The following is a 22078-nucleotide window of genomic DNA, read 5'->3' as shown; positions in this document are numbered from 1 at the left end:
TTATTCAGCTGCTTATAAGAGTCATCCCTACTCTTTAAAACAGTGTTTAAAAATTGCCCTGTGTTTAATGTGGGGCTAGTGGTAAAGGACCCACCTGCCAGTTCAGGAGATGCAAGGGACTTGGGTTTGATCCCTGGGTCAGAAAATCCCCTGGACTGGGGGCATGGCAACCCACTCCAGTATTCTTGCCTGGAGAGTCCCATGGAGTCCCATGGAGAGCCTGGCGGGCTATAGTTCATAGTGTTGCAAACAGTTGGACATGACTGAAGGGACTTAGCACACATGCACTGTGTTCAGTGCACCCATATTAGAGATAAAAGGCTGAAAGCATAAGGTATGAGTAAATAACTAATATTCTGAGATACAGTCACCAAGAAGACAATAATTTGATGCTGCCTGGGCTTCCCAGGCAGCATTAGTGGTAAAGAACTTGACTGCCAATACAGGAGACATGAGTCGTGAGTTCGATCCCTGGTTTGGAAAGATCACCTGGAGAAGGACTTGGCAACCCACATCAGTTTTCTTGCTTGAAGAATCCCATGGACAGAGAAGCCTGGCAGGCTACAGTTCATAGCATCTGTAATGGGGAGTCAGGGCTTGCATTGCTATCCACCAAAGAAAATAACATCTTAAAGATGTAAAAAAACTATAAGGTCTCCACAATGAGAGTAAACATTTAAAAATATGGGTATCAGACCCCTCAAACAAATGGACTCACTTGGCAAATTCAATTTTTAAAACATACGGATAGTTCACCAATAAAGAACTGATAATAGGACTTCCCTGGTGGTTCAGTGGTTGAGAATCTGCCTGCCAATGCAGGGGACATGGGTTCAATCCCTGGTCCAGGAAGATTCCACATGCCACTGAGCAACTAAGCCCATGCGCTCTGTGCTCCGCAACAGGAGAAGCCACTGCAGTGAGACGCCCTTGCACTGCAACTAGAGAAAGCCCCTTGTGCAGCAATAAAGACCCAGTTCAGCAACAACAACAAAAAAGAACTGATAACAGACATATTAAAGATCAGCATTATAACACTAGGTTTACAAGTAGAAATTCCAGTTACCTCTGTAGGTAAGAATAAGAATGACAGAAATGATGCCCTTTAATGTTTGAAGAGAAAATCCTTGAGTTCCATGGCATGGTAGTCAGCCCCCAAGGTGGCACCCAGTGATTCTCATTTTCTGGTATTCACTGTTTTGGAAAATATTCTCCCACACCAGATCATGGCTCGCCTGTGTTTCTAATAAAATATGGTGGAAGTGATGGTGTGTGACTTCTGAGGCCAGGTTATAAAAAGCATTGCAGTTTCCTCCTTGGTCTCTCTTGGATCACTGGTTCTTGGGGAAGCCAGCTGCTGTGGAGCGGACAATGCTATGGGGAGGACCGCATAACCAGGAACTGAAGCTCCCCCGCCCTTCAACCACGGAGCCACCAGGATCAGATTGCCAGCCATCAGAGTGTGCTGTCTTGGAAAAGGGTCCTTCAGTTTCAGTCAAGCCTTCAGATGACTGTAGCCCTGGCTGACACTTCTTTTTTAGGATAGCTTTATGAGCCTACAGTTTATTAATAATAAAATTTACTCATTTTAAGTGTACAATTCAATGATGTCTAGTAAATTTACAGAGTTGCGCAATCATGACCACAGTCTATTTTTAGGATATTTTTGTCACACGCAAAGAAACCCCATGCCCATTAGCAGTTACTTCCCATTCCACCACCAGCCCCAGGCAACCACGAATCTTCTTTCTATGTCTATAGATTTGCCTTTTCAGAAAACGTAATCAAAATGAATCATGCAATATATGGCCTTTTGTGTCTAGCTTCTTTTATTATCTGGCTGACATTTGGAGACACTCCAAGAACTAGAACCTCCCAACTAAGCCACTAATGAATTATTGAGGCACAGAAACTGTGTGTTTATTGTTGATTTTAGCCACTAAGTTTTGGGGTAATTTGTTACACAGTAACGGGTAGCTCAGAGAAGGCAATGGCACCCTAGTCCAGTACTCTTGCCTGGAAAATCCCATGGGATGGAGGAGCCTGGTAGGCTGCGGTCCATGGGGTCGCTAAGAGTTGAACATGACTGAGCAACTTCACTTTCACTTTTCACTTTCATGCATTGGAGAAGGAAATGGTAACCCACTCCAGTGTTCTTGCCTGGAGAATCCCCGGGGCAGGGGAGCCTGGTGGGCTGCCGTCTATGGGGTCACACAGAGTCAGACATGACTGAAATGACTTAGCAGCAGCAGCAGCAGCAGCAGCAGCAGCAATGGGTAGCTAGTGCACAAGAGTATGTGATTACTGCTGGGAAACTACCTCAGATGGCCAATGTTCCATTAAACCCTAAAGGTACAATATTTTTATTATTAAAACATGTAGACTTATAGTTATGAAATAAATAATCATGGAAATGCAATGTACAGCATAGTGACTATAGTTAATAGTACTATCTTGCATATTTGAAGTTGCTAAGGGAAGAGGTCTTAAAAGTTCTCATCAAAAGAAAAAGAATTTTTGTAACTATTTGAAGCCATGGTATTAGCTAGACTTATTGTGGTGATCACTTACAATATGTATAAGTATCAAATCCTTATGTTGTATACCTGAAACTAATATGTCAATTATACTTTAATTAAAAAAAAACAAAAACAAAAACTTGTGGACATGAGAAGCCATAACTTACAGCTGTATTGAAATATTTTGTTAATGTTACAAAACTGATACTTTTTCTAATTTTTTTTTTAAAGTAATTACCAGATCAGAATAAGAATCCCCACTTTATTTTCAGGTCCATGCAAAAGGCTGATGAACTAGGAAGAAATGACTGTAGACAGTTAAAATGTAGTAAGGCTGTCCTAGTGGGTGGGCTACTAAGGAAACTTGCCATATTAGTCTGGAATGAGTTTTGATTGATCAGATTGGACAGCAAAAGGCTTGGCTGTGATTCCAGGAGACTTAACTAACCAGTTCTGAGTTTAAGGTGTTGCTTTGCTATCATGAAGTCATTTAAAGGATTTGTGAAGGAAGAGTGAAATAGGTGGATGCAGGCTTCAGATTTTCAGTTGATACCAAAAGGAAGAAGGAAGAGGTCTCCAATCTCACAACTGTGTGACTGGGCCAAAACCTCATGGGATGTTGTAAAACAAGAGCCAATAGTGAAATGATTTAAATACTATGAAATTAAAAATGCTCTTAACAATCCGAGTAAAAGGTTTTGTTTGATAATGGTTTTGACTCTTTTTTTGGGGGTAGGGAGGCACACTGCACAACTTGTGGGATCTCAGTTCTCTGACCAGGGACTGAACCTGGGCCTTGGCAGTGAAAGCCATGAGTCCTAACCACTGGACTGCCAGGGAATTCCTTGACTCAGTCTCTAATGCAGTGAAAGCTGATGATTAAGAGATTCATCTAAAGTCCAGTAGCAGCAATGGTTTTCAAGCTTCGGAAATGTTTCTTTAAGTTTTGAGGGTGAAGATTAAAAATCTTTATGACACTTAGAAACTGTTCGTTTCTTAGTACATAGCTATCATTCACTAAAACACTAGCTTCTATAACACATATTCATTTTCCCTGTTATTCAACATGTATTACTGTTTAGTAAAATATTTGCCTTATGTATGAACATAATGTTGGGATTCCTTCAAACCTATTAATCTGCTTATATTTTGTTCCAGTTTTTACAGAAATGTTTGTCTACACACATTTAGAAGTCACTTCTAAAGGAATTTATTTAAATTTACTGTATTTAACTGCTTGCCTTATACCAATTCTTACTGCTACATACTGTATATATAGGAATTATCCCAAATGTATTTGCTACTGTGGCATGCTTTTTAGTTGCTAGTACCAAGATGCAGCACCAGTACTTGCCTTTATAGTGCATTACGCATAGTACGGGGTTTCATTTTTTGTGTGTACATTTTGCTGTCTGTGATATTTTCCCTTTAAAAAAAAAATATGGCTTATTTCATGGGCTTCCCTAGTGGCTCAGTGATAAAGAATCTGCCTGCAATTCAGAAAATGCGGATGTGATCCCTGGGTCAGAAAGATCCCCTGGAGAAGAAAATGACCACCCACTCCAGTATTCTTGCCTGGGAAATCCCATGGACAGAGGAGCCTGGTGGGCCACAGTCCATGGAGCTGCAATAGTTGGACATGATTTAGAGACTAAACAACAAAAACAACACTTATTCATGGTTAGTAATATATGGTTAAACATATAGAACCCATGATTTCCTGGAACCCAACATACTGTACATGGTATACTTTATTTACACAAGTATGTTATGCTTCCACAAAACCATTGAAAATCATTTAAACGCTTTTACACTCACACAAATAAATGCATGTATACTGAAGTGAAGTGAAAGTCACTCAGCTGTGTCCCACTCTTTGTGACCCCATGAACTATACAGTCCATGGAATTCTCCAGGCCAGAATACTGGAGTGAGTAGCCTTTCCCTTTTCTAAGGGATCTTAACAACTCAGATATAGAACCCAGGTCTCCCTCATTGCAGGAAGGTTCTTTACCATCTGAGCCACAAGGAAAGCCCAAGAATACTGGAGTGGGCAGCCTAGCCCTTCAACAGTGAAACTTCCTGACTCAGGAATCGAACTTGGGTCTCCTGCATTGCAGGTGGATACTTTACCAACTGAGCTATCAGGGAAATCCCATGTATACTGACAAATACTTTTTTTTCAATCACTATTAATACTTTACCTAGAATTATAGTAGGCATGACTGATCTTTGTATTTAAGCATTTTATTTATTTATTTTTTCACTTCAAATATTGATTGATTTCTTGATTTTTGGCTGTGTTGGGTCTTTGTCACTGTGCAGGGGCTTTCTCTAGTTGCAGAGAGCACGGGCTTCTCATTGCAGTGGCTTCTCTTGTTGTGGAGCACAGCCTCTAAAGCTCTGACTCAGTAGTTGTGGCACAAGGGTTTAGTGGCTCTGAGGCATGTGGGATCTTCCTGGAGCAGGGATTGGACCTGTGTCTCTTGCACTGGCAGGTGGATTCTCAACCACTGGGCTACCAGGAAAGCCCCTGACAGGTACTTTTTTACCCCATACATTTTTCAGGAAAAATTGGGTTTTACTCACTTTAAAATCTTGTATTTCAGCACAAATAGAGTACTATGATGCAGGCATCAAGAACATAGAGAAAATAAGATACTGATCCTGACTTGAAGTATCTACAACTCCAGTAGAAGAAACAGACACAAACCAAGACTGAGATCCCTATGTGATATGTGTGTTTCAAGAGGAAGAAGCCTCAGGGTGTTTGGAAATAGACAAGAAAGGTTTTGAGTAACCAACTTTTAAGTTCTGGTTTGTCAGATCAACAAGGGGAAGGAGAAAGTAAAGAGCATGAACCCAGAAGCTTAAGAGAACCTGTATGCTCCAGACACAGCAAATAGCTCTGTGGGGCTGGAGCATAGTGGGTGTGAGGGAACAGCCTGAGATAAAATAGGAGGATTAGGCAGAAGTTGTAGAAAGTGGAGATTTTAAGCAGAGGAATTTTTCCCTTAAAAAGGTTTCTCAGGCTGCAGAGCTGTGGATGGATTGGAGAGCACGGAGATGAAAAGCTGTCAAACCAGTTAGGAGGCTTTTAGAGTAATCACTTGAGAAATGATGAGGTAAAGGGCAGCAGGGATGATGAAGGGCATGAATTAGGGACCTGGAAAAGTGATCCTTGGATATGGACAAGAGAGAGAATGGGAGTGAAATTAGCTTGCAGTTTCTAGTTTGGATGACTGGGGGAACAGTTATGCCATTAATTGAAGATGAAAATAAAAAGGCCTTAGGTCACTGGGAACTATCTTTTGACTCGTTTCACTAAACAGATTACCAACTCTGGCCAGGTTGTTGCCTGCAGTCTTCCCCAAATTTCTAATTATGCTCACAGTGATAACAAAGTCACCTTCCTAAAGAAGCAGAGGTTTATACATTTCTGCATTTGAAGCATTTGACGGACACCCCCCATCCCCACCCCACGAGATTCCCAGGTGGTTCAGTGGTAAAGAATCCGCCTGCCAATGTAGGCGACAAGGTTCATTGTCGCCTGGGTGGGGAAGATCCTCTAGAGGAGGAAAGTATTCTTGCCGAGAAAATCCCATGGACAGAGGAGTCTGGCGGGTTACAGTCCGTGGTCTCAGAGTATGACTCTTTTGAGCACGCACACATTCCTCGCCCCAGCCCCCCACCCGCAGCCACACACACTGCGGGCAGATTGATATCTAAAATCGAAGCTTTTTAGTGGAACATTCAGGACTCCACATGTTCAGGCTGGCCACAAACTAACTTCTTGCAGGTATCCATCTCATGTTAACTACCTTTCCTTTTCCCCACCCTATATATCTTCAGACTTAAACATTAATCTAATCTTTGTTCCTCTAACCTGCCGGGTGCTAGGTCGCTTCAGTCGTGTCTGACTCTTTCCGACCCTATGGACTGGAGCCCATGGGCTCCTCTGTCCATGGGATTCTTCTGGCAAAAATACTGGAGTGGGTTGCCATTTCCCCCTCCAGGGGATCTTTCCCACCCAGGCATCGAAACTTCATCTCTTATGTCTTCTTACATTGGCACATCCTGTCACTTTACACTTCTAAGCCTTAGCTCAGGTTATTTTCTCTATTTGAAGGCAGCGTTTATGTCAGCCTCTTCCTAACACCCATCCTCTTCTTCTTCTTCCTCTTGTGGTGCATAGACTTTTGTGTCTCAATCCTAACACTTTTGGCGTTCTGCTTGGTTTTATAGTTGTATCTTGCTCCCTTCTACTTCCTTGCCTCAGTGACGTAAATCACACACACAGTATAGGCTGAAAACCATGTGACAGACAGTCTAGAAAAATCAGGGAATCCGTGACATCACGCATGAAAAAAGAGTCTAGAGGAGTCACTCATTCCAGGGGGCTCCTTTCGATGGTCTAGAACAAACTTGTGACGAAAAGGGGGAACAAAATAATTTGCTGTTAGACGGCTTCTCTACACAGTTCCAAGATATTTTTACTGTTTACATCAAATAAAATATCTAATGCACTGTACTTTTAAAAAGCACTAAGGGATTTAGATTTACAGAGGTGGGATTTCCTGGTGACGGGTGTCCTCCTGAGGTCAACTGCACTGACCATGATGCAGTGTGCTTGGTAATGGATTAAAGACTCAGAGAAGGAAACACACACCCAGCGGTGCGTCTGCGAGAGGGATTGGGCCTTGGCCAGGAGAGGCCTCCACCCCGCCCCGCGGCCACCCCGGCGACCGCCCCCAGCGGCCGCAACCCAGAGGCTCCAAGGGAACTCCCGCAAGTCTGCGCGCGCAATCCTGGGACAGGGGTCCGCGAGGCGCGCGCTATTGCCCTGGAAACCTCTGTGCGCGCACGCGCACAAGCGGGGCGTGAGAAGAAGGACCTTGCTAAGGGCTTAACAGCGGGAGGAGGGGTTTACCCTTCCCCTCGTCCGGCTCTGCTCAGAGGGTGGACGCGCGCGCCGCCCACCTCCCTCGGGAGGAGCGTCTCTTCCAGCACGCGCCCGGCTCGCGTTCTCCCCCACCCTTTACCCCTCCCCCTCCCGCACTCTTGCTCTCCTCCCGCATTTGTGCGCCGGTGCAGCCGGCGGTGGGAGCATCCGGGCATTTCCGCAGCCGAGCGGCAATCCGGGCGGCGGCGGCCGAAGAGCTTCTATAGCTGGGACGACGCCGGGGGGAGACGAAGGGGGGACGAGGCCTTAAGCCAGAGCCGCAGCGGGGTGAGTCCCGAGAGAGGCGAAGCGGGAAGCTTTCTCGCGGCCGGAGGAGGGACGGGAGCAGGGCTCTTTGCGCTCCTCGCGCATTCGCCTCCCAGCCGGGTCTCCGGGGATGCATCTGCATCAGGTCCTCACCGGAGCTGTCAACCCTGGAGACAACTGCTACTCCGTGGGCAGCGTCGAGGATGTCCCTTTCACGGTGAGTGGTAGTCCGGGAGTCTGAGGGGAAGAGGCCGCGGGCTCGACGCGGGGGCCGAAACACCTTGTCCCGAGCCCACGCCTCCTCGGTAGGCTGCGAAGTGTTGAGGGGCCCCGCCCGCGTCCTCTTTGCACCCCAGCTTAGGGGGCGGGCCGTGGGACTGTGAATCCTGCGACTGCTGAAGGAAATTACCCGTCTGGGGGAAGGTTTAGGAATCCACCGTTATGTGCGTCCTCAGCAAGCGGGCCCCTGGGGGTGACTGGACTAGAAGGTTCCTCGCCTAGGATGGCCCCCTGGTCTGCGGTGGAGGAAGGTGAAACCACTGAAAGCCCAGAGCGTCCGTTTCACACCTGCTCTTGGAGGCGCAGAGACTCGGTCTGTCTCGGCGCGTGGAGGCGATGCTGCACCTGGCTCCCCCTGCCCGCGGTGTTAGGGCAGCGAGGAGCCGCTGGAGCCGGTGGCTTTAAGCCCGACCCTCTTCCTCCTGATATGCAGAATCTTAATTCCCACACGAAAATGGAAAAAATTAATTCTCTGCCCCCGAGAAATTTAGAATGGAATAATTAGAGTGACAGAGGCCTGGGGAGCTGTTATTTATCACGAGATCACGGTTTGGTAACCTCCCTAGATAATATTTTAATCCGTTTGCCAGGTAGGCTTGTTTGTTTATGAGATAAGGCAATGTTCAAATTTTATGACAGTGTTTTTGTTTGTGAGGTTAAAGTGTATGTAAACAGTAATGTGTTAGATAGAACCTCTTAAAAATCTGGGTGAAACAGACATGTTTCTCAAGGAGCATGGCTGAATTAGTCCCTTTGAGAATGGGATGTTGTTAGTATAGCCAATTCAAACCAAGCCCTGGAGCTTCTTTTACCCGTAGAGAGACTCCCATGGATTGATGAGTTTTTTGTATTAAATTCGTCCTCTTCAGAACAAAATGTAGACGATGAGACCTCGACTAAATACACATTGTTATTAATAACCATTCTGCTTGGTAAAATTGGAAATAGTATAATGATGTGCTTTTAAGAAAAAGGAAACACTGTTTTCCAGAAGCATGTTTTTAAAGCTGCAGAAATAAGAAAAGCTCCTGCAAAACTGCAGAATCATTATGTAGCACAGTGCATTCTGGAGCAGAAATTATCATTGTGATGCATTAGAGATAACCCCATAATATTGCTTTTTGGGCACTTTAATTGTAAATGTAATCAACTTGGCTTTGTACCAGTTTAGAATGAACCATTAGAAAATATAATTTGCCTGACTGTATTGTTATACCTATCCATGTCAATGTTGTCATCTATGTTTTGTGTACTGGTGACGTAAAAGATCCATATGGTGTTGAACTTGGGCTTTAGGTGTGTAGACAGTTTGGGGGATGTAGAAGATATTTCCTTCTCCCCTAGTTTTGTAGCTGGAGAGGAAGTTCACCAGGGTTAGAAGAGCAGGCTTTCTCCATCAAGAAACCAGTCTGGAATCTTGGCTTATGGGGTATCTCTATACTATTATGGTGGTGGTAGTTTTTAGTTTCTATCTAGAATAGAACGGTGTCTTATTGTGAGGCTGGTATATAGGGCTAAACAGGTTCAGGTGCAGTCAGGAAAAGCCAGTTAATGCTGCGCAGGTGTGGTTATGCTGTAGGCCGCCCATGAGCAGGTCCTTGGAAATCATTTTCAAATCTTTTTCCTTTTCCCTCATTAGTCTGTTACCACGTCTAGCTGACTCTCTGCAGTGACTATCAGATTTACCCCCTTTCATGTCTTTAGCTTATTGTAGAACCTTATTTGTATTACTTAATATTAAGGATTTAAAAACTGGATTTTTTGACATTTCTGATCACCTCAGTTCATGCTCCACACAACTGGTGTATAATAATCTTCAGATACCATTTTACCCTTTTATTCTTGGCTCAATAATACTTAGTTGTTCCTGATAGCTGTATTGTGCAATTTAAACTTGTCAGATATTCTTCTGCTGTCTTTGACTTTATATTTGAGTGTGTACTCTTTATCTTGGCCCCTCTGCTACAGACATGCTAATCTTCTTACTCCAGCCTACATTTTTATGTAGACAAGAGAATCCTTTTTGTTTTCCCAAATAATGATTCACAGTTTACCTGGTTTAGGATGGCTGCCTGTGACACTGGGTCTTTTGGAATTTACACTCTTGTTGTACCATCTCATTTTAATATCTTGGTTTTGAATGCACTGATCCAGCTATAATTTTGCCTTGAACTAGAAATGACCTTTTGGGCTCTGTGAAGAACAGAGTTGCTTGAAAAAAAATGAGAACAAGCTGTTTTCAAGTACTCAGGAATCAGCTACCAGTTATTTCAATGCCAGTGATAGTACAGGGAAAAATGAAATTAAAAAAACCTCCTTTATGTTAGCATGCCGTTTGATTTGTACAGAAATCAGATGAAACAGCTCTAGTTCTGAGTCAGGTGACTAAAAAGGGGACCAGCCAGGGCTGTAATGGAAGTCTTGTGACTTCTCATCTGGTGGGCTTTTTTTCTGTAGTAGGTCTCTTTCCTGTCAGAGTCCTTGCTCTGAAGGGTGTGTTTGTGTGGAAGGCCTAGACGTGGCCAGTGTAGAAGGAAAGACCGTCTTGGAGCTAGCCAGTAGTAGTCTGAGGACCTTTTCAAAATTGGGCAGATCAATTATATCAGAGTCTACACACAAAGTTTTTGAAAAAGAGTTGTAAAAGAACTTTGATGTGTTCATGACATTGTAATTGAAATACAGTCATCTATTTATATTGCACCGTGTGTGGTGGCTGTGTTGTCAGGGCATGATCTCTGCTCTGTTGACGTGGTGGTGCGGTTTGTAGTGGACAGTCCCAGTGATGAGTGTACTTTTAGTGCTGGCGTGTGGGCTGTGATGCTTTTCACTTGTGTTTTGACAGTTTTTTTAAACACTCCATTGTAATTTTATAAATACACTTACATAAATGCCACCTTTAAATAGTTCTTTTCTCTTCAATATAAGTTCTGAGTTCTGGAAATATTGTTATCTTGCAATAAGTCAGGTCCTAGGTAGTTCAGGGTTGATCTTCTACCATGTATGAGCTTTGTTGTACTTTTATTATGCTATCAAGACATTTCCAGCTACCTTCTTATAGGTAGGTAGGTGGATGTTTAAGGCTTAATGCAGCAGATAGTGTAAATTTCTCCTTATTTATATTGTTTATTACTCTCTGAAAATAGTATTTAGTTTATTAATTTTACTTTTCTGTAAGTCTAGTCAAGGCTATGGTTTTTCCAGTAGTCAAGTGTGGATGTGAGAGTTGGACTATAAAGAAAGTTGAGCGCAGAAGAATTGATGCTTTTGAAGTGTGGTGTTGGAGAAGACTCTTGGACTGCACAGAGATCCAACCAGTCAATCTTAAAGGAAATCAGTCCTGAATGTTCATTGGAAGGACTGATGTTGAAGCTGAAACTTCAAAACTTTGGCCACCTGATGCGAAAAGCTGACTCATTTGAAAAGACTCTGATGCTGGGAAAGGTTGAAGGCGGGAGGAGAAGGGGACGACAGAGAATGAGATGGTTGGATGGCATCACCGACTCAATGGACATGAGTTTGAGTAAACTCTGGGAGTTGGTGATGGACAGGGAGGCCTGGTGTGCTGCAGTCCATGGCATTGCAAAGAGTCGAACACGACTGAGTGACTGAACTGAACTGAAGCATTAGAATATTAATTAAAACAATGATGGTACATGACGATTATTAATATTAAAATATTTTTTCACTTAAGGGGTATAATCTATATTTTCAGACATATAAGGGGTGTTGATGTTATTTACTCCATTCTAATATGAATTCAACACACTGAAGGATATTAACAAAAATTAGCCATTTCTAGCCTTCAGGGAACTTATACTGGCAGAGATAAAAATGATGTACATAATTACGATATAAGGCAGATGAAAGCGATCACATGTAGTTGGGAAGATAAGAAAAGATTTCTTGGAAGATTGATACTTAGACAGAGAGTGGTATTAGGTGTTTCTGGATGGCAAGAACAACAAATGCAGTGCACGGGACATGGGTTCAATCCTTGGCCCAGACAGATCCCACATGCTACGTGTAACTAAGCCGTGTGCCACAACTAATGAGCCCATGCCCCTAGAACCCACAGGCCACAGCTGCCCAGCCCATGCTCACAACAACTAGAGAAAGCATGCGGGCAGCAACAAAGACCCAGAGCAGCGAAGTCAAGGAGTGGTACGATATAAAGGACGTACTTGTTTAGTTGCTCAGTTGTGTCTGACTCTTTTGCAACACCATGGACTGTAGCCTGCCGGGCTCCTTTGCCCCTGGGATTTCCCAGGCAAGAATTCTGGAGTGGGTGGCCATTTCCTCCTCAAGGAGATCTTTCCCAACCCAGGGATTGAACCCGTGTCTCCTGCTTTGGCAGGCGGATTCTTTACCACTGAACCACCTGGGAAGCCCAAAGGATGCATTACTGGGTGACTGTTCTTTCACAAAAGTGGTTAAAAAACAAACACAGGACTTAAAAAAGCAAAACAAGACTTCTTTATTAGATAGCAAATTCAGTTAGAATTTTGAGAAATAGGATTTGTAAACATTACCTGGGGCTTTTTAAATTTCCTTGCTGCTCTGGGTCTTTGTTGCTGCCTGCATGCTTTCTCTAGTTGTGGTGAGCATGGGCTTCTTTTCTAGAGTGTGAGGGCTTCAGTGGTTGAAGCTCATGGGTTCCAGGTGCCTGGGCTCAGTAGATGTGGCACTTGGCTTAGTTGCCCCACAGCATGTGCGATCTTCCTGGGTCAGGGATTGAATCCATGTCCTGTGCATTGGCAGGCAGATTCTTAACCACTGGACCACCAGGGAAGTCCTTTACCTATAGCTTTTTAGGAAAATGTATTTTCTGACATTATGACTTTTATTATTATTTTTTTCTAGTAATGAAATGAATGAAAAAAACCCTTTATTTAAAAGTTAGAAGATAATATTATATGATTTTTTTTGACATTTAGATATATTTTAATTCTACTGTAGCATAATAGTATTCTAGTCCTAGAATTACAGCAACACCAAACTTTGAAAATAATCAGCTTGTTTATACATTTAACAGATATTTGTTGAGCACATGGATGTGTGTGGCTCTGTGGAGATTTTAAAAAACAGAACAGAACATAGTCCTGATTTCAGGGAGTTTATTAAAAAGTGCAAGAACCTGGTAATCTACTAGGGGAATTAAGACATATACTTCACCACAGCAGGCCAGCTGTGTGGTATTGTGAGGTATTTAAATTCTTGCAGGAATTCAGAGGAAAAAGAGATCACTTTTGGCCGGGGAAACTGGGGAGTTGGACAGAAAAACTGCTGCTATCCTGACTGGTTATCAACAGGTATTAAGGACTTTACCTATGCTAAGAATAAAGGAAAGACAGAAGTCAAGAATTTAGAGTGGACTTGTTTTCCAGGAGAAATTGGCCCATTTATTCTGGGAGAGTAGCTTCTTGTGTACTTAAATTGATACATTTTAGAGTTTGTAGCCTTGTATTCATTGTTAGCCTTTAGGTTAATAGGAGGTTCTGTAAGTTTTTTACTTATGTCCCTGTGTAGATTGTTAATTAGCCTCCCTTTTAGAGAAGACTCTTGTCAGCTACCCTGAAACTCTGGTACAGCCCCAACTAGTGCCTCCCTAGAAATGGGAGGTCAGAGACCAACTACTCATAAGACCCTTGGTTAAATCACTGAACCTTTATTAGGTTTATCATCTGTAGAGTGAGGTTCTTAAATTAGGTTCTCTTTAAGTATTCAGACCTTGGATGGCATTATATGGACCTCTCTAGGAGAAAATGGAACCAGAAACATAAAGTAACTGTGGTGAGGTTGTGGGTCTGGAGTCTGTGTACACTGCCCGTCCACTTGTATGTATGTACGAGACTGTTGGTCACACTTCACAGTCAGGGAACCTGGACCTCCATTCTGGCTCAGAGATTAAGCCGTACAGAGCCTTTGTGAAGTAGCGGGTCTTCTTTGGGCTCACAGTTGAGAAGGAGGCTCTTGTTTATGACTGTATTCTCAGTATCTGGTCCTTGGTACTGTCAGAGTGCAGTATGTAGTGGGAGATGTGGCCAGGGTGATGGTGTTCAGGGTCTCTATCCTGCTAGATAGATTTACCCCTTTACTTTCTGTTCTTAGCTTTTTGGGTATTTAAAAGATGACTTTAGAAATTATCTTAAAAGATGATATAAATGAACTTATTTACAAAACAGGAATAGATTCATATAAAAAACAACTTGGTTATCAAAGGGGATGTGGGGTGAGGGAGAAAAATGAGTTTGGGTTAACATATACATACTACTATATATAAAATAGGTGAACTACAAGGGCCTACTGTATAACACAGGGAACTATACTCAACATCTTAGAATAACCTACAAGGGAAAAGAATCTGAAAAGGGATGCATACATGTGTATACCTGAGTCATGTTGCTGTACATTTGAAACTAACATAGCATTGTAAATATGTAAATACTTCAATTAAAAAAATTTAATATCTTTTTAAACTTGGATCTTGAGACACTTAGAACAAATTAGTTTCAATATCTCATCATCAAAGAGTATAGGATGTTGGGTTACAACCTCAAAGGCACAGTGGAAAAACAAGTCATGCCTGACCAATTTAATTTCCTTCTATGATAGAATGCAAAGCAGTGTTTAAAAGGGGATGCTAATAGAGAATATCTGTGATTCAGATTCAGTAAGGGTCTTCTAACTTGTGGCTTATCTTTTAAACAAGTTTGGAAACCAAATATTTTAATATTATGAGAAGTTTCAGGGTTTTCAGTCTTTTTGAGTTTGTAGAATCCTTTTTCATTGTGTTTTTGCTCTGGAATGCTAATTCATGATATATTAGGACCTGTTATTGAGGAAGCAGGTGCAGGCTACACAGGTGGTGTGACTATAGCTCACATAAGCCTGGCACTTGATACATAACACAGGAAACCAATTGACTGTGCTTTTATTCTCAGTCTGTCTCATGTTATGATTGCTAAGGGCTCCTTTAATGCTCCCCTTTCCCTTCATCCTAAACACACAAAAAATATGGTTAGCTTACATCTTTTTGATGGAGAAGTCACTCAGTATAAAGGGGTCACTGGATAGAACCAGGCTCCTTTAAACATAGTACATGATAATTTGGTGTGGTGATTTGAAAGGCATAAATGACATCCTCTTAGATTATCATTGGATATATGTTCCTTTAGGGGTATTCCTTTAAAAATTGGACCCTTTCAGGAATAATAATTTAATTTATACTGAGTCGTGTTTTCTTCTGTGGTTTTAGAAGAAACCTAGGAAACCGGAGACTATTTGGGGATTATGCAAGGGGGCATAGAGAGACCCCCCTGCCAAAAAAAAAAAGTTTTGGCTCAGTCTGAATTCAGACACACAGATAGCTTATATGGTAGCTACAGTTCAATTATAAGGCTGATATTTATAAGGTTGATATTTTTCTAGGAGTAATGACTTTGATTTTGTGATATGCCAGCAGCCTCCTCATGTTTTCTCTGGCCTTGACTATGTCTCTACTTAAGAGGATCTAATCAGAAGGAGATACTCAAATTATTATCATGTACTCTAACCATAGCATCAGAGAAGGCAATGGCACCCCACTCCAGTACTCTTGCCTGGAAAATCCTATGGATGCAGGAGCCTGGTAGGCTGTAGTCCATGGGGTCGCTAAGAGTCGGACACGACTGAGCAACTTCCTTTCACTTTTCACTTTCATGCATTGGAGAAGGAAATGGCAACCCACTTCAGTATTCTTGCCTGGAGAATCCCAAGGACGGGGGAGCCTGGTGGGCTTCTGTCTATGGGGTCGCACAGAGTCGGACACAACTGAAGCAACTTAGCTTAGCAGCAACCATAGCATCTTTTATATGGATAAATTGTCAGTGTTTCCAGCAAAGGCCAGTTCCTTTATTGGTACCGATGATCTTAAATTGGAAGTCATTTTACCCCAAGTAAGGCATTTGGCAGTATCTGGAGATGGGTTGTTGATAAGGTTGTGGGGGAAGGACTATCATCTAGTGGGAAGATGCCAGAGATCCTGATCAATATCCTATGATATGCATGACAGCCCCCCCCCCCACCATGAAGAATTAGCCTAAATTGTCAGTGCTGCTGCCATTATGAGAAACCCTGGTTAATATCCTAGGTCCCATCTCCTCTTACGTACTCAAGGGAATTGCTTTAACAGTTTTTCTTTTTGCTGTCCTATAAAATTGCTTTTTATTCTTCTTTGAAATAGTTTCTTCATTTTCCTCCCCTGGTTTTCTTTTACTTCCCTTAAGTACTTCTCAGCTTGATTCCAGATTGCTGTAACTAGCTGTTTCTTTGATATCTCCCTCTTGAGTGTAATAGCTATCTGATAATATTCTCCTCCTTCAGCCTTTTCTAAATCAGTAAATGACTACCTTATCTTTTTTTCCTCCCTCAGTTCCCTTGGAATCTTTTCTTTCATTTCCACTCCAGACCTACTGTTGCCAATTTCTGTTGGCTATTCTTCAAAATGCATCCAGAATCTGCCCACTTGTCACCTGTGCTGCTCCCACCCTGGTCCAGGACACCATCATCTTTTTCCACAATTACGACAATAGGTTCTTAATGGGTCTCCCTGCCTGGTCTGTCTTTAGTTTTATCCTTCTTCAGTTTATTTTCAACATAATAGTTGGAATGATCCTATTACTATATAAATCAGATCTTGTTAGTTTCTTGATCAAAATTTTCAAATGACTTTTTTTTTTTTTCCCCCAGAGAAAAGAGCCTAGTGCCTTCAATGCCCTTTATTACTATTTCTTTAAGCACCTAGAACAAAATCTGTTGGGTATAAAAAAGTACCCAATAAGTTAATAGATGAAAAAGGACACCTTAGTATAATATGAAACATTGTTAAGTAAACATGACCACTTTTATAAGATTATTTTATAATACTTTTGATATAGGACAATGGCAGTTAGGCCATATTTATATAAATGAGTTATAGGATGGGGTCAGGGAAAGCTCAGAGAATACAATCCAGGTATAAAGCTTCATTGGTCTGGTTTAATCTGTGTGCGTGTGTGTGTGTGTGCTCAGTTGTGTCTGACTTTGTGATACTATGTACTGTAGCCTGCCAGGGTCCTCTGTCTGTGGGATTTCCTAGGCAAGAATAGTGGAGTGGGTTGCCATTCCCTGCTCTAGGGGATCTTCCCAACCCAGGGATCAAACACGCATCTCTTGCATTTCCTGCATTGGCAGGCAGATTTTTTACCCCTGAGCCACCTGGGAAGCTCCTGGTTTAATCTAAGGATGCATATTAATATATTAAGAAGAATTGACAGATTTTGTGCCCACTAAGCAGTTCTAAATTTTTCACAGTTGTGTTTTTAAATGACTCTAATACCTAAAAAATTAGAGATTAACCTGATACCTGGACTGTAGGGATTCTGTATTTTAAGTTACAGGTTTTAAAAAATAGCTGAGGTGGGGTGGGGCCTGAAATTGAAAATTGAGTCCAACAAAGACTTGATTGAGGTGGTTGCCCCATGTGGTGGTAAACTGAACTCAGCTAAAGCAGTATTCCTGATTAGAAACAAGATTTTCTTTAGAAAGTAATTTTAAGAATGTTGGGAATTCCCTGGCGGTCCAGTGGTTAGGACTCCATGCTTTCACCTGGTTGGGGAAAGCCTTGGGGCACTGCCAAAAAAAGAAAAAAGAATGTGCTAATAAATACACTCATGGAACATTTAAACATGGCTATCATTTTATGCTGAAAAAATTTTATATAATCCAAAGCCCAGGTTGGCCATTAAAACCAAAAGCAAACAAAAATCATTAAGAATTCGATTTTTTGTTTTAATATTATTAAATATGGTATCTAGTGTTAAAAACTCAACAGTGCAAACGATGAAATATAGAAAGTGGAAAGGAGAGTTTCCTTTTCCCAGGAGAATTTTGTTTAGCCTAACTTCCTGGTTTTCTTTGATTGAAAAAATATTTGAATGCTTCAGCATTGTGCATACCCTCTAAGGCAAACCAGCTATTAAAAATGCACTGTTGTATACTGTTGGTGTGTATTGTTATAAGCTGTAAACTAGTAAAATTGCTAAAGTAGTTGAACAGTAGCTCTTTTTTCTGGAAATATTTAATAGTGCCCGTTGTATGTGGTTGATATATAGAAACAATTTTTTTTGAAATTAAAGGATTAATATTCATCTTGTATGTTAAAGTGGTATATGAAATGAAATGTTTTACAATTTAGATCTGGTATAGGAATTTTGAATCTCAGAATTAAAGAATTTAGTCAAAGCCACACAGCAAAACCTGTGGTAGGATTAAGACTGGAACCAGAAAGCAGATGGGATCTAATTAAACTTAAAAGCTGTTGCATAGCAAAGGAAATCATTCACAAAGGGAAAAGACATCCTGTGTAATGGAAAATATTTACAAATGATGTGACTGACAAAGGATTAATGTCCAAAATATGTAGGTTAAAAAAATAAAAACAACCCAATAAAAAAATGAGCAGAAGACCTGAGTAGACGTTTTTTGTTTTTGTTTTTCCCAAAGAAGACATACCTTCCAGAGAAGGCTAATAGGCACATAATTATCAATGCTGAGCATTTTTTTTTTTAATCAGAGAACTGCAAATTAGAACAGCAGTGAAGTATCATCCCACACCTGTCAGAATGGCTGTCATCAAAAAGTCTACAAATAGTGAATGTTGGAGAGGATGTAGAAAAAAAGAAACCCTTGTACACCCTTAGTGGAAATGTAATGATGGTGTGGGTACGATGGAAAACAGTCTGGAAGTTCTTCAGAAAACTAAAACTATCATATAGTTCCATGCCTGAGTATATATCCAGAAAAAATGAAAACACTAAATTGAAAAGACAGCTTCACCCCAATGTTTGTTTATATTATAGCTGGGATATGGAAGCAACCTAAATGTCTATCAATAGACAAATGGATAAAGAAGATGTGGGGTATGTGTGTTTGTATTTATATATACACACATACATACACAATAAAATAGTATTCAGCCATAAAAAAGAATGAAATTCCACCATCTGCAGCAGTGTGGATGAACCTATGAATATTATGCTTAGGGTTGTTGATGTTTAGTTGCTAGTTGTGTTCCACTCTTTTGTGATGCCCTGGGCTGTAGCCTGCCAGTCTCCTCTGTCTACAGGATTTCCCAGGCAAGAATACTGGAGTGGGTTGCCATTTCCTTCTCCAGGGGATTTTTCCTGACCCAGAGATAGAACCCATGTCTTCTGCTTGGCAGGTGGATTCTTTACCACTGAGCCACCTGGGAAGCCCCGTGTTTAGTGAAGTGAGTCAGGTAAAGACAAACACTTCATGATGTTACTTACATGTGGAATCTAAAAAATAATGTAAACAAATATGCAAAAATGAAAACAGAAGCGGACTCAGATATAGAAAATAAACTAGTAGTTACCAAAGGGGAGGGGTAAGGGGGGAGGGGCAAATTAGGAAAACGGCATTAAGAAATACAGAGTACTATATATATTGGGCCACCCGGAAAGTTTGTTTGGGTTGTTCCATAACCCAAATGAACTTTTTGGGCAACCCAATAGAATACGTAAGCAGCAGGGATATATTGTAAAGAACAGGGAATTACAGCTATTTTTATCTTATAATAATTTTTAATGTAGTATTATCTATAAAAATATTGTTATATTTGCTGAAGAGACGCTTCTCCATTGTGTATTCTTGCCTCCTTTGTTGATTAGTTGATGGGAGGTGTGTCAGTTTATTTCTGGGCCCTCTAGTTTGTTTCATTGACGTATATGGCTGTTTCTGTGCCAGTACCACAGTGTTTGACTACTGTAGCTTTATGGTATTGTCTGAAGTCTGGGAGGATTCAAATTATGTTTCTTCTTGATTCAGTTTTGGCAGGCTATATGTTTCTAGAAACTTGTCCATTTCTTCTTGGTTGTACATTTTTTTTTGGCATTTAGCTGTTGTTAATATTTTCTTATGGTATTTTGTGTTTCTGTGATTTTGGTTGCTGTTTCTCCTCTTGCATTTTTTATTTTATTTATTTGGCTCCTTTCTCTTTTTCTTCTTGGTAAGCCTGGCCAGAGGTCTATTTTTGTTTATCTTTTCAGAAAATCAGATCTTGGTATTACTGACTTTTTAAAAAATCTCTTTTATTTATTTCCTCTCTGATTTTTATTATTTCCTCCCTTCTATTGACTTTAGGTTTTGTGTTTCATTCTTGAAAGACATTTTTGCTAGGTTGAGGATGGCAATATTTTCTTTTTAGCATCTTGAAGATGTCACTCCTTTGTCTTCTGGCCTCCACTGTTTGTGTTGAGAAGTTAGCTGCTAGCCTGTTGCTCCTTTGGAAGTTATATTTTTGCTTTTTTCCCCTCTAACTGCTTCTAAGATTTTTCTTGTCTTTCTGGAGTTTAACTGTGTTGCATCTAAGTATGCCTTTTTTTTTTTTTTAAATCTTCTTTGGGACTTTTGAGATTTTTGAACCTCTGAGTTGATGTGTTTCATCAAATCTGGAAATTTTTCAACTAATAGCTCATTGAATATTGTCTCTGCCCCATTGCCCTCATGAGACTAATATATTAAACATACATTAGACTTTTAGTTCTATGTCTAAAACTATCTCTACTGTATTTTCATTGTTTTCAGAAAGTGGTTTTTTCTAAATCCCTTTGCTAATCCTATCTTAAGTAATACCTAATTTGCTCTCTTGTACTTACTGCACTGGCTAGTCCTAGATTTTGTTTTTTGTATGTGCATTATAGGATTGAAAAAAATGTTCCTTTTTTTGCTGAAAGTTTTTATCATGAAGACATCTTGAATATCGTCAATTTTTTTTCGTTGATATGGTCATGTGATGCTTTCTTTAAGCTGTTATTGTGATAAGTTACATTGTGATATTTTGCAAAATGAATTAGCCTTGTATTGCTGGTATAAATCCCACTTGGTTATGGTGTGTATTATCTTTTTTATATAGGACTGGATTTGATTTGCTAATATTCTGTTGAGTGTTTTTGCATCTGTGTTCATTCTTGAACATACCCATTGTATTTTCCCCTCATATTGTTTTTGTTTAGTTTTGGTATCATTGTAATGCTGGTGTTGTAAAATGAGTTTGTAAGTGTTTCTTCCTTTTCTGTTTTCTACCAGGGATCAGGTAGAATTGATATCATTCTGTAAGTTCTTTAACAGTTAAAGAACTATTAAGGTAATTAATTCATCTGGGGTGTGTTTTTGTAGTTTCTCATTTTGGAGGAATTAGTCTTTTTCTTCTGTTTCACTGTTAGATTTATGTGTGTGGAGTTGTTTACAGTATCTTATCTTTTTATTATTTGCAAGATGAGTACTGATATTCTTTCTTTTCTTGATATTTGTAACTTGTGTCTTCTCCTTTTCTGTGTATACTTCTAGAGGTTTATAAGTTTAATTGAACTTTTTCAAAGAACTGTATTTTAAAAAATAATTTATTTTAAATTGAAGGATAATTGCTTTACAATATTGTGTTGATTTCTGTCATACATCAGCATGAATCAACATAGGTATACGTATGTCCCCTCCTCGAATCTCCCTCCCTCTTCCTACCCCATCCCTCTGGGTTGTCAGAGAGCCTCATCTGAGTTCCCTGAATCATACAGCGAGTTCCTGTTGACCGTCTGTTTTCCATACGGTACTGTATGTGTTTCTGTGCTGTCTTCTCCATCTGTCCCCCTGGTCCTGTGTCCACAAGTCTGTTCTCTATGTCTGCATCTCCATTGCTGCCCTGCAAATAAGTTCATCAGTACTGTCTTTCTAGATTACATAGATATGCATTAAAATACGATATTTGTTTTTCTCTTTCTGACTTACTTCACTCTATATAATAGGCTCAAGGTTCATCCATATCATTAGCACTGACTCAAATGTGTTCATTTTTATGGCTGAGTAAAATTCCATTGTATGTATATACCACAGCTTCTTTATCCAGTCATCTGTTGATGGACATATGGGTTGCTTCTGTGTCCTGGCTATTGTAAATAGTGCTGCAGTGAACATTGGGGAACGTGTGTCTTTTTCAATTATGGTTTTCTTAGGGTATATGCCCAGTAGTGGGATTGTT

At 40.8% G+C, this 22078-nt stretch overlaps 1 protein-coding gene across 9 annotated transcripts in view; it reads left to right on the top strand.

Moving 5' to 3' along the window:
* Positions 1-4987: 4987 nt before the first annotated feature.
* DMXL2 (Dmx like 2) overlaps positions 4988-22078 on the top strand; it is a 179341-nt gene continuing 162250 nt past the window's right edge. For 4 of the 9 annotated variants that reach the window (XM_044925012.1, XM_025295589.2, XR_326843.3 and 1 more), the window contains exon 1: positions 4988-7945. In XM_044925012.1, the coding sequence (XP_044780947.1) occupies positions 7859-7945 (87 nt within the window). In that variant the 5' untranslated portion in view covers positions 4988-7858. The remainder of the gene's footprint in view (positions 7946-22078) is intronic. The other 5 variants (XM_025295587.2, XR_006542778.1, XM_006050776.3 and 2 more) reach the window with 3 other exon arrangements.

This window comes from Bubalus bubalis, chromosome 11 (assembly GCF_019923935.1).
Source record: "Bubalus bubalis isolate 160015118507 breed Murrah chromosome 11, NDDB_SH_1, whole genome shotgun sequence".
Lineage (NCBI taxonomy): Eukaryota > Metazoa > Chordata > Mammalia > Artiodactyla > Bovidae > Bubalus > Bubalus bubalis.
This window is presented reverse-complemented; position numbering and strand designations above follow the sequence as displayed.